Genomic DNA, 18,068 nt, shown 5'->3' with positions numbered 1-18,068 from the left:
CGGTTTGACGTGATATAAGCGATCGTTAGATTTAATCAGCATGTTTTACTGCAATGCTTTTTTCCCCTTAGTTGGTCAGAACAAAAGTGGATGTTACTTGTTCAGATTACATTTTCCGGTGAAAATTCTTATGTAGGTCATACTTCTAAAAAGTAGAATCTGTGATTCCGAATGACAGTATCCACACCGGCGTGGTGACTAACAGCCGCACGTTCTCCTCAAAACAATTGGATTCGTCCGCGCTGTGCCTTGCCGAGGCACAACCCACGTAAAGTTGACAATTCCTCGAATAACTGCAATTGCAGATTTCGAACAGAGATGGCGACAAAGAGGAAAAACTACGGACTGCAGCTTTAAATGACTGAAAATGTATAAAGAATTCAAAAACATCAAGTGTTTGTTGTGTTCTGGCAATAAAGTGTAGCTTATAGGGCTGGACGATATGGACAAAATTTATATCACAATATCTTTCTTAATTTCGGTCGATACGATATAATTACAATATCGATATGAACAATATACTGTAAAAGCCTCAGAAAAAATCAGAATAGCCTAGATTTTTTGACATGCGCACACTGCGCAAATATACAGAGTTTCCCGCTGTTCGCGCATTTTCCTACATTGGTTCTTTATTTATTTTAAACGACAATTGATTTTCTCAATTTCTTTTGTAAGTATGATGAATCAAGGATAGCAGTGAGCTGAATTCTGAAGCATGCTAGAATTTCATGTACTGGTATGAGTTTCATTAAACATTGAGGGTGAAAAATGTTGTATCAAGCCTGTGCAGCTGGACCTGTTTCCTCTAGCAGCAGCAGAAGGTAATGAAATATTTTGGATGGAGGACTTAGGTCATGGACTGGAGCAGTCAGTTAATTTAAACAGCACCTAGACCACCTTATCGATGGAACTCAGTGGGCATTTTTCACCCTCATGGTGAATAGCACCAACTTTGGTATTTAGCACTGCAATCACCTCCATCCTTCCTTCTATCTCAAATCTTCCTTCTCGCCTCCCTTCTGCCATGCTTACTCACTAATCATCTCTTCACCAGGTTTCCTCTTTCCTCAATACATTTCAATCTTCTCTTCTTTAATTCTTCGCCTCTTGGGTCATTTAATCCCCCTCTCTCTCTCTCTCTCTCTCTCTCTCTCTCTCTCTCTCTCTCTCTCTCTCTCTCTCTCTCTCTCTCTCTCTCTCTCTCTCTCTCTCTCTCTCTCTCTCTCTCTCTCTCTCTCTCTCTCTCTCTCTCTCTCTCAAAATGTTTAGTTTCTTTTGCATTATGGATTGGCATCAAAATGTGTTTTTGTTTGTGTTGGTTTGGTATCGATTCTCGGTCTCTCGTTGCCAGAGGGAAGGTAGACCCAGGAACAGGGTAATCAGGATTATGATGAGGTAGACACCGCTGGGACACTCCTTTTCCCTCTCTCTATCACACACCCTAAAGTCAGGTGCAGTCTGAAATGAGCACATGACTGGATTGATTCATGAATGAAATGAGTAAGAAAAGAGACAAAATGAATGACAAATGGAGATTAAATTAAATGAGCAGATGCAATCTTGGTAGTGGTTGACTGTTGTCAAGGCCGATATTTTAATTACTGACATCAGCCGATACTTTTTTCTGATAAATTATCAGAAAATAAACTGTTAAACAAAGTGCAAAGAAGTATTTTTATTATTAGTAATAGAACTGCATAAAAAAGCGTGCACTCTGTGCATAACGATCTGTCTTTGTGAATTGGATACGGACAGGAAGAGAATTACGCTGTCATTGGACATTCCTGATTGACAATTTAAATTCTTCTTGATTTCAGACTATGCTACACTACATCCAGCTTGCTGCTATGCCATATGCAGGTCATATACTGTATAGCCTTGTCTTTTTGTAAAAAAAAAAAAGATTCCCAGTGCACACAGACTTACCAGATTGCTGAGTGCACTGTTGTTCATAGTGTTTGTGAAAAATACTATAATAGAATGATAACAGAATCAAGAAGTTACCATCTAAAGTATAAATCTGTTTATTTTACAGATTTATCAAGTTTATATTTAATTTTTTCAAATGATTTATTACTAGTTATTTCTTAAATTTCTTCAATTGTTATGCATTTGTTTTTACTATCTTTAAATTATGTAGTGTGATATATCAGCCACCCTGCTCTCTAAGATATCGGTATCGGGCATTAAAAAACAACAACAATATCTGTTGATATAAAAATTCTTTGGAGAAAATTTGCAGAATTTGTAGGGTGGCAGAATCGTGTAGGACATGTTTTTGATGAGTGAATCATGTCCTTAGATAATAGAGGGCTTTTGTGAGGGCTGATGTTTGGTCATGGTAGAAATGTGTTTTGGTGCTGAGAGGCTGAATTACCAGAGAGGGGTCTGGTGGAGTGATCAGAAGAGGAATGAAGGGGATGGAGCCATTAGTAACATCAAAGTGTATGCCGGTGAAAAAGGGAGAGAGATTGTATGAAAGTAAGCCGCAGACTCACTCATAAACACCTAAACAGTCCTGAAAAGCACTTCATCATCTAGATCAGCTCGTGTCGGCTGAGGTATGATGCCTGTTGTTGTTATCGAGGTAGCGGCTGCACATATTTATTTATCTATTCACCGGTAACGAGTGTGGAATAGCAAAGCGCTTCTTCCCTCCGCTGGGGATGAATCTCTGTGATTAAACTGATCAGTGCCATCACTCAATGTAGCGAAGAGGCGCTTTAGGGCAATGGCAAACAAAATTAGACAGATGATGGTGTCGTTTGGTATCAGACACCACACATTTGCTCCTTGCATCGGCTCTGTGCACTGTAGTCGCTAGCTACACTCTGATCTACTGCTTGTGTTTAATTAATTTTACATCAGTGTCATTGCTGATTATCTCAGCGTGTTGCTCTCCTTCTCGCCAAGATAATGCGCAATGGGTGGCGTTGGCAAAAAAAAATCTCGAAGATAACTGCTGCTAATTCACCCACCCCTTGAAAGAAAGGGGGCAAGGCCTCTGAAAATAAACCACCTACCTTTTCAGCCAACACTGACATTTCAATCTCCCATCATCTCCCTGTTGCTCCCACAGGCCCAGGGAGAGAAAACAGCTCTCTGACAAATCTAATCCAATTAGGAAATCATTATCTGTGTGATGCGGGGGCCCACCATCTCGATATAAATCGACGGCAAGTTACACTGTCTCTGCGGACGCTCTGTTTGTTAGGCATGCTGAATGTGGAGCTGAATGACTTCTAATGAACGCCTGCTTACAATAAGGAAGCTATAACTGATCATAAACAATGTTCACAGGGTTAAAGTGGGTATTTGATAAAGATCTGAAAGCTTTTGAACTTCAGTTCAGACTGAGCCACTCGCTTTTGTCAGTCACCATTTTAATCACATTTTAGCTTTTCTATAGTGTGAAAAAATTTTTACTGTAGAAAATATTCACATTCACACTCCGTGTAACTCCATATAATATTGAAGTTATTTTACTATGACTACAGAAAGCAGCATGCATGTGAAGTTGTCATGGCAACCAAATACATAGCATGCAAATTACTTGTAAAGGGCCGAGTCAATTTTGCCGTGCTAAACTTAGCTTAATAAATGGATTGAAATACACTATAAACAATTTTAAAGTAGGCTTTTAATAAGCAAATAAAGTAGTGAAAAATTACTTAATTTTTTAAAACAGACATCTGTTGGGCTGTAATCCGCAAAAATGCAGATTCATCACTTGACTGCTCAAGCAGATGAGATTGGAGCAGATGTTAGAGTTTGATTGGTTTTATGTAGTGCTGGGCGGTATACCGGTTCATACCGAATACCGGTGTTTATTTTTGTTACGATAGGAATTTTTAATATACCACAATAACGATGTACAGTATGTCGTTTAAACAATGTTCGGAACGCGGCGCGACACTGTTTGAGAGGGTCCCTTTTCACTGTTGCACTGTGGTGAGGGCACAGCTATATATGGGTTACTAACCGTGACGGTGAGGATAGGTTAAACTATAATGATAGCTGTCAAATATTACAGTGTTTCCCATACATTGGTTCACAATATCAACACTGCCCGCCACAAATAGGTTTTCCAAAAGTCTTTGACATCATTGAGTTAACATGCGCACTGCACGTTTTAAAGTCAAAATGCGGCACGATTGTTTTTATATGAATGTATCTTTGAAGGGAACTGACTGTCTTTAGAAAAGTTTTGATGTTATTTTCATTTAGCCTAATCTTTCTTTATCTTTCCTGATAAAGCAGCATTTATGAGCGCTATGCTGCTTTGTGTACAGCCGTTACCGGGGAAACCGCTATTTCTACCTAAAGTGCCTCCTGCTGGCACCTCTTTGTAAACAGCATGATTTTGTGGGGCCTTGTAAACCGGTATGAAAACTAGTGTGGAATTTTTCTACAATATTCCCTCATTACAGTAAAATGGGGCATTCTAAGTCAATCTACTGCAGTTTTCCCTCTCAATCAGTAGAAAATGTGGTTATCACCCAGTCATGCTTGGAAAAAATATACTATCATTTACCGTGAAACGGTATAATTTTTAATATAAATTTCATATACATTTTTGGTCTCACAGCCCAGCACTAGTTTTTTTGTAATATTTATATTTTAAACCTTTTTTACACAGTTTACAAAATACAGAATATACAAAAACAGTAATATTGTGAAATGATTACAATTAAATCTGTTTTCTGTTTTAATGCATTTCTAATTTTTTTATTTCAGCCAGTCTTTAGTGTCACATGATCCTTTAGAAATCATTCTAGTATGCTGATTTATTTAGTGTTCAAATAACATTGCTTTTATTTCATTGTTAAAAAACGGTTGCGTAGCTTAAAAGGGTGGTTGATTGATTTCACTTTTCTAACTTTAGTTAGTGTGTAATGTTGCTGTTTGAGCATAAACAACATCTGCAAAGTTACAATGCTCAAAGTTCAAAGCAAAGGAAGATATTTGAATCGTTTTTTTTTAAGGACTACAACAAACGGCTGGTTGGGACTACAGGACATTCCTCCTGGGTTAGTGACATCACCAACCCTAGAATTTACATAAACCCCTCCCCCGGCAACGCGATTTATAGATTATCATGACAGAATATGCTAATCAGTGACTAGAAGATGACACATCAGCAATATAAATTCATCAACTAGCCTAACCATTCAGAAATGTCCTGTTGCAATCTACATGTTGTCACTTCTTTCTAATCTCTCCATCATTGTCTAGCCTTTGAACATAAAAGGCTAAAAGTTTTTGAAATTGTCAGTGTGTGTCTGTGTGAGGTAGTTGCTAACACACAAACGCACACAGGAGCTCTTGAAGCTCCGCCCTCTGTGCTGGGAGCAGCAGCTCATTTGCATTTAAAGGGACATATCTGTTGGGTATTTTGAGCTAAAACTTCACATACACACTTTGGGGACATCAGAAACTTATTTTACATCTTGTGAAAAGGGCATTATACCACCCCTTTAATATTTTTGTGAAAACCGTGATAGGATTCAGGATTTCAGGATTCAGGATTTCAGGATTCTTTGTATAGAAAGTTCAAAAGAACAGTATTTATTTTAACTAAAAATCGTTTGTAACATTGTGAATTACTGACCCCAAAGTTGTATATTTTGCACTTTCAACTAAATGAAGAAAAAAAAAAAAGAAAAAAAATCAACATAACATAGGCTAATTAATTTCTTATCATATAACCAGTCTCGCTCATACTCTCAAATGTCTCATTTTTCTCTTAGTTGGACAGGTTTTCCAGTATCCGGATCCCTGGCAGTAAAAAGGAACGGCCACACCTCTCCCACATGTCCAAGCATTCCTCTTCTGGTGACTGGTCCACTTCCTCTGAATTTGAGGAGCTTTCTTCAAAAATCACATCGGAGAAGGAAATCCTTGCCCTCTTTGAGAAAATGATGGTAAGATATATTTAGATATAGACAAATATATTATGTAATTCTGAAATGCATTAATACATAAACAGAAACAAACATTGGGCCTCATTCACTAATAATTGCGAGGTTTATAGGTATTAGGGGTGGAGCCGAACCCGAATACGGTATTCGGAAAGGCACAAATAATGTGTTTTTTACGAATACTTATTTCGAACAAATACTTAAAAAAATATTTGTATTCGGGAACAAGAAAAACTTTATATCAAAAAACTGCGTTTCCTCATGAGACATGGCGACCGGCGGCGCTGCTGATGTGGTGGCTGTAAATCCACTTGTTGATAAGAAAGGAGGAAAGAGACACATACGTCGTTCACACAGCGCGTTTTTTGCGCGTTCAGATTTCAAATGTAGGCGCGTGGCAAGCGCGCTCATAATAGAAGCGAGGGGCGCGCCTATGTCCATGGTTACATAGCAACGATAGACGTACGGGAGAGCAAGCTTGTGGAAAGGAGATAGCGGTGCGAACTGCGCTCTCCATGATGACGAGGAAGTATCAGCAAAGAATGAATTGTTTTCTAGCCCTTGCATTAGCTTTAGATATATTTATGGAGATGAGAAATGAAATAAAAAGCCGTCATTAATATCAGTCCATCAGAAAATCAGTTCTAGTCTTATTCTTGGCTGGATAACTCTTAGCAGGTTTAAAAAGCCCTTTTAAAATTAAATATGAATGCAGTTTTGGATGAAATAAAAGTACAGTCAAGTCAAATAAAACACGTTTTATCTCCTGTATAGTTTGGTAACACTACAATAAGATACCATTCATTAACATTACTTAATGTGTTATCTAATACATTGAGTGAACAATATATTTTTACAACATTAATAAGTGTATGTGAATGTTATTTAATACAAACACTTGATTGGTCATGTTTGTTCACTTCATTCATTGTGCATTAAATAATGTTAACATAAATAATAATGTAAGTAATGTTAAAAATGTATTTTTAAATGAACCCCAAGGAGAATAATTGCGACAGTATATAACTATTGTTTATTGTTAGGTCATTTTATCTAATGTTATCTAACAAATGGAATCTTATTGTAAAGTGTTTTTAATACTACAGTTTCCATCTTTGTAACCGTGATATACACTTTAATATATGTAAATTTAATCTAAATTAAGCTTTGGTACCGAAATTGGTACCGAGAACCGTGGATTTTCACTGGTATTGGTACCGAATACTGAAATTTTGGTACCGTGACAACACTAATAGCTCTGTTAGCTCGGTAATGTAGACAATAGGCTGTTGACAGAGTAACGTTAACATAGGTAATGGCTGTTATGTTATTTTCTTTTCAATGACGTTCCTTGTTACATGTTCATTGCTGGATTTATGGAAAAACATCAACCAATATTGCATATCCATAATTATTATAATGGATATAATTAAAGAATACTTACACTATAACATAAATTAGAAGTGTAACGCAAACAAACTGGATTTTTACACCTATTTTGAATTTTACTCGAATACAAATACAAATACTTTTCCCCCCTCAACAAATACAAATACAGATACAAATACCGGCTGCTTTGCACACCCCTAATAGGTATCTATACGCACAGGAGAACTTCTCACCAAAAATGTTCCTCCTGATTCCCAAAACGTGCGTACACACATTTTCTTAACCTTGTTTGCATGGTAATGAATTTGTAGTATTCTAAATGAGTGACCATGTGCACAAGGTTAGTAATTTGCAAAAAACACACCCATGTCCATATAGGGGCTTTCCGCACACCTTTCCTTTTGTTGCTCTCAGCAAACATGATGCTCTCTAAAGTCAGGGTGAGAGCACGCGCAGCAAGATCCTCAAGTCTGCCGTCCTCAAAACATCATTCCCGCAAACATTTATTCACTTTAGCATATAGATTGTATGAGTAAATTAATCCACACAGAAAAATTTGATTATAAAATCAAAACAGTAATTTTAAAAGATGTAATTTCACAAACGGCATGTCTGATTCAGCGGTGCTACGTCTCTCTCTCTCTCTCTCTCTCTCTCTCTCTCTCTCTCTCTCTCTCTCTCTCTCTCTCTCTCTCTCTCTCTCTCTCTCTCTCTCTCTCTCTCTCTCTCTCTCTCTCTCTCTCTCAAAATGCACTAAACATCACCACATTGCATCGGCAAAAGGCAAGCGTCAAAACATACACAAAATTCCAGGTCTTGGCGAGTATCTTTGTGAGAAAGAAAACGCATGTGTAAGAGTAGTATAATGGATCTGTGCACTAGCTGACAGCAGCCTAATATGTGTCTGTCATTAATGTTGATAAAACAACAAAAGAAAGCTTTATTTGTAAGGAATCAGGATTAGTAGCCTTTGAATTTAATTTACACAGGACTAAAAGGCCCTGATATTCTTATGTTTTTTTGGGGGAAAGATGCAACTATAATGCAGAATAGCAGCAAATGTGCATAATGGTCACTGAGTTGGTAAATTTACAGATTGACCGGTAATTCTGCAAAATTACTTCTCAAATAAAGCTGAACCTAAAACAGTGGCAGCGGTGTCCAGAAGAAATTCAGTTGGCACGTGACCTATTAGATTTTAAATAACTTGCCCAAACAGCAAACAATTCCAGCAGTAAAGCTTTAGCTTCTTGGTTGATGCTGTCACCCAGGGGTATAGTTTATAATTTCTGGAGTTAAAATGCTTTCAAAAGCTTTGGCTTTCTGCACCAAATTAAGCTCTGGTGTAGGTTTTACTTTACTGATTAACTCCTGCTTTTCTTTAAAAGTTAATCTTGAAAACGGCGTGGATAATTAGCAACAATGTTCTCACAAATGTTGCTTAAATATACTTAAGATGAAACATGTAGGCTATGTATAAAATTCCATCTTAATAAGTTTATAGGACCACTCAGAGAATGTGATTTCTGCGTACGTGTGGTTTCAGTTGTTCCTAAATTATTTTGTAAATTTAGAATAAAATTTAAAACAAAGTATGCGTGGTCAGTAAATGAGCCCCAATTTCTGACCGTAAAGGAAGGATTTGTTGATATACATTCACGCTATTGTACATGTCTGCTTACTGTGGACATGTATAAAACCAATTATCACTCCTACACAATGACCTTTATCAACCTTTCAAACACAATAATCACTAGAGGTTTATTTGCAATTATGTTTTAAGAAACGCAGCCTTTTCATAATGAAATGGATTGTTATGAGGCACTGACCTCAATCAGCTTGTATTCAGAGAAGGACAAGGCCCTCATGTCTATAAATGCACATACTCACACGCATCATACAGCCACGGACAAATGTTTGCAAGCACCTTCGTTTATTGTGGTAAATAAAGAAAATACACACAAATAAAAAAAAGAATACTGTAGATGTTTTGAATTATTTATTTTTTTAACTGATGCTTAACCTACAATATAGTTTTGATTTGGACTTAGGCATTACTAAGTAATTGCAAAATTGCACATTGTCAGATTTAATAAGCACTTACAATAAAAAATATTTTGTAGAATGCCTGTTGAAGTTTTTATTTATTGTACTAATATTTTTGTCAATTTAAATGTAAAAGTTTTAGGCCTGTATAAGATTTCTTTTTCTCTTTTTAAACTTTTTGACCTTTCATCTCAGGTTTCTTATATGAAGTAAAAAATCTTCACTTTAAAAAGTTTTGTTTAGACTTTTAGATATGTACACAATTATGCAGCTGTCGAAAGTTAACTGATTGCACTTCTGTCATACATTTAACTCACATCTATCTATTTCATCCAATTTCTCTCAAGTATCATTTTAAAACATTGCACAGTCTCCCATTGCCTGAGCGCTATCGAATGGAGGTCCCTGTCTCTGCCCTTTCTAAGAGTGGAGGCAGTGTTAGCGGTTGAGCAGCGTCTCCAAGCGCAGGATTGAGTGACAGGAGCAACCACTGCTGGGTAGAGAAGGAAGAGTGTGGATAACATGGGCAGAGACGCAGTCATTAGTCATGGCAAGTACGGGTTTGGATACATGAGCATGCCAGCAGAGGTGACAGGGCCAACAGTGGTAATGGATGCTTTTCCGCTCTGTGCCCTATCCGCACATATCCCAGCATCCTCCTCTCTTTCTCTCGCTCTGACACACGAGGACTGCATCATGCCTGCGAACCCATGAGTGAAATCTTAAACGGCTCTGCTGATCTATCCTCTCTGGAAAGGGATGAAAGGGAGAGAAGCTGTGGGGAAAGGGAAATAAGATTGGAGGACACTAGGAACATCATATGCAGCTGTTATTGTTTTTCTCTCTCATCTACCTTTCCTTCCCTCCCTTATCGATTTTATTGTTCTGTCTTTTGCCTTGAGATTTCCACGCCCTTTCTATCTTTTGATGGTAGTTGTAAACTGTCCACGGATACACGCTAGTTCTTTTCTCTTTCTCCTTCTCTGTCAGAGATGGTGAGTTTGAGAAGTGCAGTACACTAGTTTTCTTTGGCACAGGACGTGTTGCTTCAGTAATCTTGGAAGTGAAATTGCCAAGTATATCTGCCAATGTCTGTCTTAGCTGTACAGCAGGTTCAGATTTATGAACATGCTCATTTCTGTTTCACTGTTAATTTCTAATCTTTTCAGAAATTGGCCCATTAAATTTTTCTAATACATAATTCATGACTTCATCAATCAGGCTTGTGCAGTGCTAGGTACTAATCTTTAAAAGATCTCACAAAGTTGCACACAGAAATGTGTCCACATAGACAACAGATGTTTATAATACCAGTTTAGCAAAAATTGGCTTTTATTAATCAGTTATTTAAATTTCAAAGTATTTAATCAAAAACACTTGATGACTTCCTTTAAAAACCAGGGCAGATTTTTATATTCAGTTTTAGCTTTCAGAGACCAAGCGTAGCAAAATTGCTTGTTCGTTTAAACCAATTAAATTATACAGAACTTTCACTAAATGTAAAAACTACACATACCTATCTGATGCTCTGAAATGATCACAAACGTTATGGTGGGGAAAGAAATGCAGCCACACAAAATAGCGATATCCAGCTGACATAGTTCTTAACACTTCTGGATCAAATTAACGTAGTACGTATTTTACATTTACATATTGTCAGTACATGTATATTTACAATTTTTTTTCAATTTTATTTCTATGCGTCTAGTAATGGGAAAAGGCTTATGTGCCCTGAAAATTTGAACGGACATAAATTTGAGACTAAGTGTAGTGAAAATCCACCGCTGTTCATTAGGGCTGGAAAGATGCGTTGACGTAATTGATTACATCGATTACCTAAATTAGTCTATTTGCATGGAATACGAATGCTTTTTAAAATGGTGCTCTGCACACTCTGTAAAACTGGAATATGGTTGTCTTGTCAGTCTCATGTTTTGTGCTTAATATGGCTGCGTTCATACAGCATTCTGCCGTGGCTGAAACGTACTCTCTGCAACTGGTTACAAAGCTTTTAACACTGTTGTTGGTTATTTAAAATATCTAATGGATGAACTTGCGCCTCGATTGGACACGTGCTGTCGATCATGGTAAAACTTCACGGTTTTATGGACACCGCCATGTTTGACACTGTCGCTATGGTTACCGCTATGGTTAGTTAGAATGCGGTTTCGTCATACAACTGAATGAACATATTCAAGCAGCTACTTTAATCTCCTGACTGAACAAAACGTTTCAGGATTCACACTTGTAAGCAATTGCTGCTGTAAATCCCAAAAATGTACTGTGAATGTAAATGTACTAACTACTGAGCAACAGCACAAATTAATACAATAGAGCAAAGATACAAATAAAATAAACAGTGCTTTTCAAGTTTTTCAGGTAGGTCTAACAAAAGTTTTCAGGTGCAGAAATTGAATAAAGTAATTAAATGTAAAATAACATTGCATATTTGACTGTATGAATTAAAGACGAATCCTTATTAAAGTTACAAAAGCTATTCAATCAAGAGCAGAGTGTGATTTCCTTGTCTATTGAATTTGTCCAAACAGCGCAAGACTTGAAAGAGAACTCAATATTTGTGCGCTGTCTGAGACTCGGCTTTCCGTGTGCGTGCTTTGGATGTGTGCGCAAACAAATCTTCCCACAGCGTGCACGAGTTCTCTTTCGCGTCTTTTTCTCTTGCATGTTTAAATTGGCAAAGCTTAAAAGAGTTTAGTTTAAATACAACCTGTGCTGTTTCAGTCTCACTAGTGCTCGTGCACTATCAACACCCAGCATGGCAATTTTGCAGCATTTATCCAAATTATATGTAGATGCGAATTTTGTCTGAATAAAATGGCTTTAATAATTATTTTATATTCCTTTTCCCTGTAATACTTCAGTGTCTTATATATATCAGTCTTTCTTTGTTTTTGTCATTTTCATCTCCTTTTTCTTAATGTCGTATCTGCCTGATGGATTCACGAGTAGAGGTTGACATCCCGCGGTTTCATTTATTTGCAGTTCCAAAAAGAACAGGTGTTAGGCATGGTTTGATTCATGTGAGCATTGAAAGATGTGAGAGCTCTTTGCTCTTCTCTGCTAAGTTAACAACCTGCATCTCCAGTACTATTTTTCTTTTGAGCAGAAATGTGTAGATATCAGTTAATGATTCATTAGTCTCTTTTGTTTGGATCAAATGTTTCGTCGCTTGTAATGATGGAGATTCTCATAAAGCAGGTCACAATACTGAAGGACTTGATGTTTTTTCTTGTAACATGATATTTTCCTTCTCTTGTATGTGGTTTGTATTTTCAGGAGGATATGAATCTTAATGAAGAGAAGAAAGCACCACTCAGAGAGAAGGACTTGGGCACAAAAAGGGAGATGGTCCTTCAGTACATAATCACAGCTGCAAAAAACGTAAGTCAAAGAATAATTGCAGCCACACAAACTAACATATAAACCTGAAAGCATGAGCTTCCTTTTGCTTCATAATGGATTTCCATAATTAACCCTGATACTGAATAAGACTAGTTTGACATAAAGACCATAGGAGGTCACGTCACAGACTGCTCCAATCAGTTACTCGATCCCATGTCATATGTGTCAGTGTCTTTGTAAAACAACAAAATAATAAGCTAAGGTGCAGGACCACCACAGAGAAACCATGTGCATGTATGTCTTTGTTAATTTGTTGTTGTGTGCCTGTGCTGACTGTGTGAGTTTATTGTACTGGTGGGTTTGCCCTGATGAAAATATCTGTAATCTGTAAGGCCTCTTATGATGACATCGACAGGCTAAAGACTGTATTTATCGGAGATGATTGCCCTCATTTTAGTTTGTCTCTTTTGTTCTCTTGTCCTGAGGTGAGAGGGAGGTGTTGAGTCTCCTCATGTATACTTATGAACTCATTTTTCTGTGGGAAAGCATGGCAAGATGTGATTTTACATAATCTCCCAATGTGTAATTCACCATTTCACTTTTCTACAAACAGTCGAGTTTTTATGCTAGAATACTGGAGGAAGAAGAAATGCTATTGAGAAATAAAAACAGACGAAGTATATAAATCCTCCTCCTCCTTTGTTTTTAATATGAAAGTTTGGCTTCTCAGTGATGCCAAAACAATTAATCTGTAATGGCTTTAAAAGGAGTGAGAAGGTTTTTTTTTAATAGTCCTTCTTTAAAGGTGACATTATGCCCCTTTTCACAAGATGTAATATAAATCTATGGTGTCCCCAGAATGTGTCTCTGAAATTTCAGCTCAAAATACCCTCCATCATTTATTATAGCTTGACAAATTGCCCCCTTTTTGGATGTAAGCAAAAATGCACCGTTTTTGTGTGTGTGCCTTTAAATGAGCTGCTGCTCCCCGCCCCTGTTCAGAAGAGGGCCGATCCTTTACACAAGCTTTGGATACAATTACAAAACATGCAAATGTCACTCATCCAAAATCTCAGAAATAACCAGTAGTGAAGTGCAGCCTTACGGAGAGACTCCACGAAGAGGTTGCAACTTTTAGACGCACGTGAATGTTTCTGAATGGTTAGTGAATACATTCATGTAGTTGTTGTGGAGTTGCATTGATTCATCTAATCGACTTGCTTGTACCATCATGTTTAACTTTTACACAAGTTGACACAGTTCCCTGAGGTCTTTATAAGACAGCTGTGACTTTTTTTTTGTGGCCAAATAGTGTTCTGTCAAATAGTGTTCATGCTTTGCTTGAACTTTTGCCATTGCGTTAGAATTGGTTGTCACTTGCAAAACCAAATGGCGGCGCCGTGGGTGGAAACGTGCAGATTAAGGGGTGGAAATGTTATAATTAGGGCTGTCAATCGATTAAAATTTTGAATCGATTAATCACATGATTGTCATGAGTTAACTCGTGATTAATCGCACATTTTTTTATTTGTTCTAAATGTACCTTAAATTAATACTTTTCAAGTTTGTAATACTCTAATCAACGTGGGCATGGATAAATATGGATGCTTTATGCAAATGTATGTTTATTATTGAAACCATAGTCAACATAGAGCATGAAGACGAGACATGTTTCAAAGGTCATAGATGTTTTTCAAAGAACTTGTTCATGTCTATTAGACACATGTAGAAAGAACAAAGAAATACCAGGTTCCCATTACTTCTCTTTCTTTGCACTGAGCAATTAACACAAACATGTTTAGATTTTTGCATGACAGGGCAGCTCTTCTGAAAATGCTAAATGTACATTTATTATTTATTATTAGGCTACATTATAGTTTGTCTCTCTCTGTGCCCATTTTGATGAAGCTAAATTCTCAATAAAACTGTTGTCATTGGTATATTTTACTGTTTCTGTTGTCAAACAACGGAATGAATATGAAATGGTGACTGAAACGCGACCCATTAAGACATAACCAGCTCTCCCTTCCAAGATGTTAATCTGCACAAAAATCCTGATAATCGAGCCGTCGTCTGATGAAATCAAATACACATTAGATAAACACAATATCTGTTTTGCGATTTCGGCTATACTTGCATGTAAAATTAGAGAAGCAACATCATATCTGTGTTTAACTGAATTAAAGCGCTGCTCGTCTCTCCAGCGCGAGACGCAGAGAGAGAGAGAGAGAGGCGCGCGCGCGTGCTGGGAGAGCAGTACCGGCGGTACCGGTAGATTCTCAGAAACTAAATAAGGTTTGGGCGCTTTGTTTAAGGGAAAAAAATCGCTAAATGGGTCTGCAATGTCGCTAAGTTGGCAACACTGTGTATCTCCATTTCTCCAACTAGGTTTTGGGCCACGGGTCAAACAGAAAATACGCGCTGCGTTAATCGAGCGTTAAAAAAAATAGTGCCGTTAATATGATTTTGCGTTAACGCGTTATTAACGCGCTAACTTTGACAGCCCTAGTTATAATAAGATCCCCTTCCCACGTCAGAAGTGGAGTCAAATCTTTTTTTTACATTCTTTCAGAGAGGGGCTTACCAAAACAGTTACTGTGTTGTCACTTTTCACATTTTCTGTGTTGGTAGACGCACCAGGGACCCGATTATAGCACTTAAACACGGAAAAAGTCAGATTTTCATGATATGTCCCCTTTTACATTTATTAACATTGTATACCTAATTCGGCTTGAATGTTAATCAACTTGCTGATTGATTAATTAGAGTTTGCTAGATTAGCTTTAGAAACAAAAAAGCATCAGGTGCTCATCAAAAACTATAGGTGGGAGTTATTTGCCCCAGCATTCTTCCTTATACATGCTGATTGGAGCTCTCTGCATTAGATTAATTTCTGAGTTTTAAGCCATGCTGCTTAGAGGATTGTTTGTCTGTTTTTAAGTCCCGATGTGTTGATGAGACAGACTGACAAGTGTACACGTCTTAGAATTGAGCGTGTTCAACAAATCCTCCAGTTCTTCCACTGCACGATATAGCTACACACAAGTGGAAACACTATATGCAAGATTCAGGCGAGATGGATAAAAACTGCATGTTTTTCTGGCGAAATTAATTCCCCAATCTAATCCTCCTGTCGGTTAGCTTTGTGTTCATTTACTGGGCCTATGAACGGTGGAAGAGAAACAAGAACAAGGGAGTTTAATTATAATGCTGCTCCCCTCTTTCCGCTGAGAATTTAATTATTTTGGAGTGCTTGGAGATTTCAGGATGATTCAATTTGAATTGTATTTGTTATCTGGAGTGGCTGGTCAGGACTTGTGGTTTTTTTCCAATCAGCTTTCTTTTTCTACATTTAGAGTGCTGAAACTCATTGACCTTAGACAATCATGATAAAACTCCCAATGTATTGGAATCTTTTGAATTTTCTCAGATAAAATGACCTAAATAAATGACCCAACATTTTAATTCTATCAAATAAATAACATGACGCTCATCCATGTTGATTTACACTACACTCGTAAAAATAAAGGTTCTTTATTGGCATTGATGGTTCCATGAAGAACCTTTAACATCTATGGAACCTTTCGATCGCACAAAAGGTTCTCTATCACAGTTATTGCTGTGAAAACCCCATTTGGAACCTTTATCTTTATTTTTAACCTTTATCTTTAATTTTAGTGTACGCTGGTGGACAAACCGTTTGAAGGCAATAAAGGTGTTTGGCAGAAATCAAGGCTTTTGAAAAGGAACACTATTAAACATTTATAGGAATGCTTCTTACCCTGCATTCCCAGACTTAAAAAAAATAAAAATTGTAGATTGGTTGAAAAACCACTTGCAAATTTAAACCATTTAATCAAGTAATTGTTTTTAGAAACACCTTGGGGTCAGGTGAACCTGAAAACCAGCCTTATTATCCTGGGCTTCAGTTTAGACTGCCTGTTCGTTCAAGGAACCCACCAACTACTTGATTTTGAAAATGTATAGGGTTTTGCACATCCTCTCTTCTTAGGTTATACATAAAATGTATTGCAAATCCTTTATAAAAATTGAATCTGTTGGACAGAACAGACAGTGATGTATTGGTGTTTTCGGAATTTCCCTTTTCATACTCAAATAAGCTTCTCCTCACACTACCTTGACTAGTTTGATGGATAGACATTACTTTAAATGTGGAAAACGTCCTGGAGTTTCTTTCTCTCTCTATCATGCACCTGCATGCTTCTGCCCTCCTTCATCTCTCACTCTCTCAATCTCTTGTCTTTTGACATTCAGGCCTGGTTGTTTACCCCCTGTCCGTGTTCTTGACGAATAATTGCCTTTCAGTGAAGCCTTTCCTGTTGGCTCTGCTCCTTCGTCTCGCTTGGTAATTGAAACTATAGATTCTGGCATAGGCTCCTCTCCCTCTCTGTTAACAACATTCACCTTTTAAAACATTCACCTTGCCATTGCCAGCATAGAGTGTGGGTATAATTACCATTCACTGTACCTTGAATGAATGTTCATACTCAAAGCTTTTGCTCTTTTAGAAATTGATGCATTGTCATTAGGTCTTGATTAGTGCTCATTAAGTAATATTAAAAGAGCTGGAAACAACAAATCCCTGATGTTCAAATGCAAGTAGCATATTGGTGTGATGGACAGTGTGGCATTTAAAATGCAAACAGTGATGTCATCATCCAGCTCAATTGTTTTCATATAATAGTGTCAGTGCAGTCAAATTAAATGACAGTCATTGAAAGTCAATTCAGTCAACTAATATTAATTAATGAATTTGTTATTGATGGATGTGTAGGTACTAAGTAGAAGGAATACAGTATACAGTAGATAGGAGGATAGATGGATTGGGTGGATAGATTAGGTGGATGGATTGGATGATAGGTAGGTAGATAGATGGGTGTATCATGGTTGTAGGGTCATGGTTTTGGTACGTTTTGATATGTGCTATGTTCAGGAAAAATAAGGACTACTTTCAAATTAAAATAAAGAAAATAAGAACAAATAATCAAACTACAAGCGATAGCACAAATAAATACAATAGAGCAATATTTTGACGGCGCTCCAGACTTTTATTTTGACGGGCGGCGCTGAGAACACCAGTGCCTAAGAGAACAGCAGCGCCTGATCACACAGCGCTCGCTCACATTCTCCGTCTTCATTAGTTTACAATCTCTGTCAGTCATATATCTAATACTTTGTTAGACAGAACTGGTAAACAAAGAAAGTAAATGGTATGCGAAAAAGTAAAGTGTTGCTTTTATATTATTTGTTACAGAAAAGGCAAACAATTAGGCTAAAATACTTTCTCATTTACTGTCAACATTCAGCAAATGCGCATCTACATCATTT

The 18,068-nt window shown here is 37.3% G+C and overlaps 1 protein-coding gene across 3 annotated transcripts in view; it reads left to right on the top strand.

Moving 5' to 3' along the window:
• diaph3 (diaphanous-related formin 3) overlaps positions 1 to 18,068 on the top strand; it is a 339,063-nt gene that overhangs the window by 28,681 nt on the left and 292,314 nt on the right. For all 3 annotated transcript variants that reach the window (XM_084101805.1, XM_084101803.1, XM_084101804.1), the window contains 2 exons: positions 5,751 to 5,924; positions 12,654 to 12,758. In XM_084101805.1, the coding sequence (XP_083957931.1) occupies positions 5,751 to 5,924; positions 12,654 to 12,758 (279 nt within the window). The remainder of the gene's footprint in view (positions 1 to 5,750; positions 5,925 to 12,653; positions 12,759 to 18,068) is intronic.

Source organism: Abramis brama (assembly GCF_963993115.1).
Source record: "Abramis brama genome assembly, chromosome: 23".
NCBI classification, from domain to species: domain Eukaryota; kingdom Metazoa; phylum Chordata; class Actinopteri; order Cypriniformes; family Leuciscidae; genus Abramis; species Abramis brama.
This window is presented reverse-complemented; position numbering and strand designations above follow the sequence as displayed.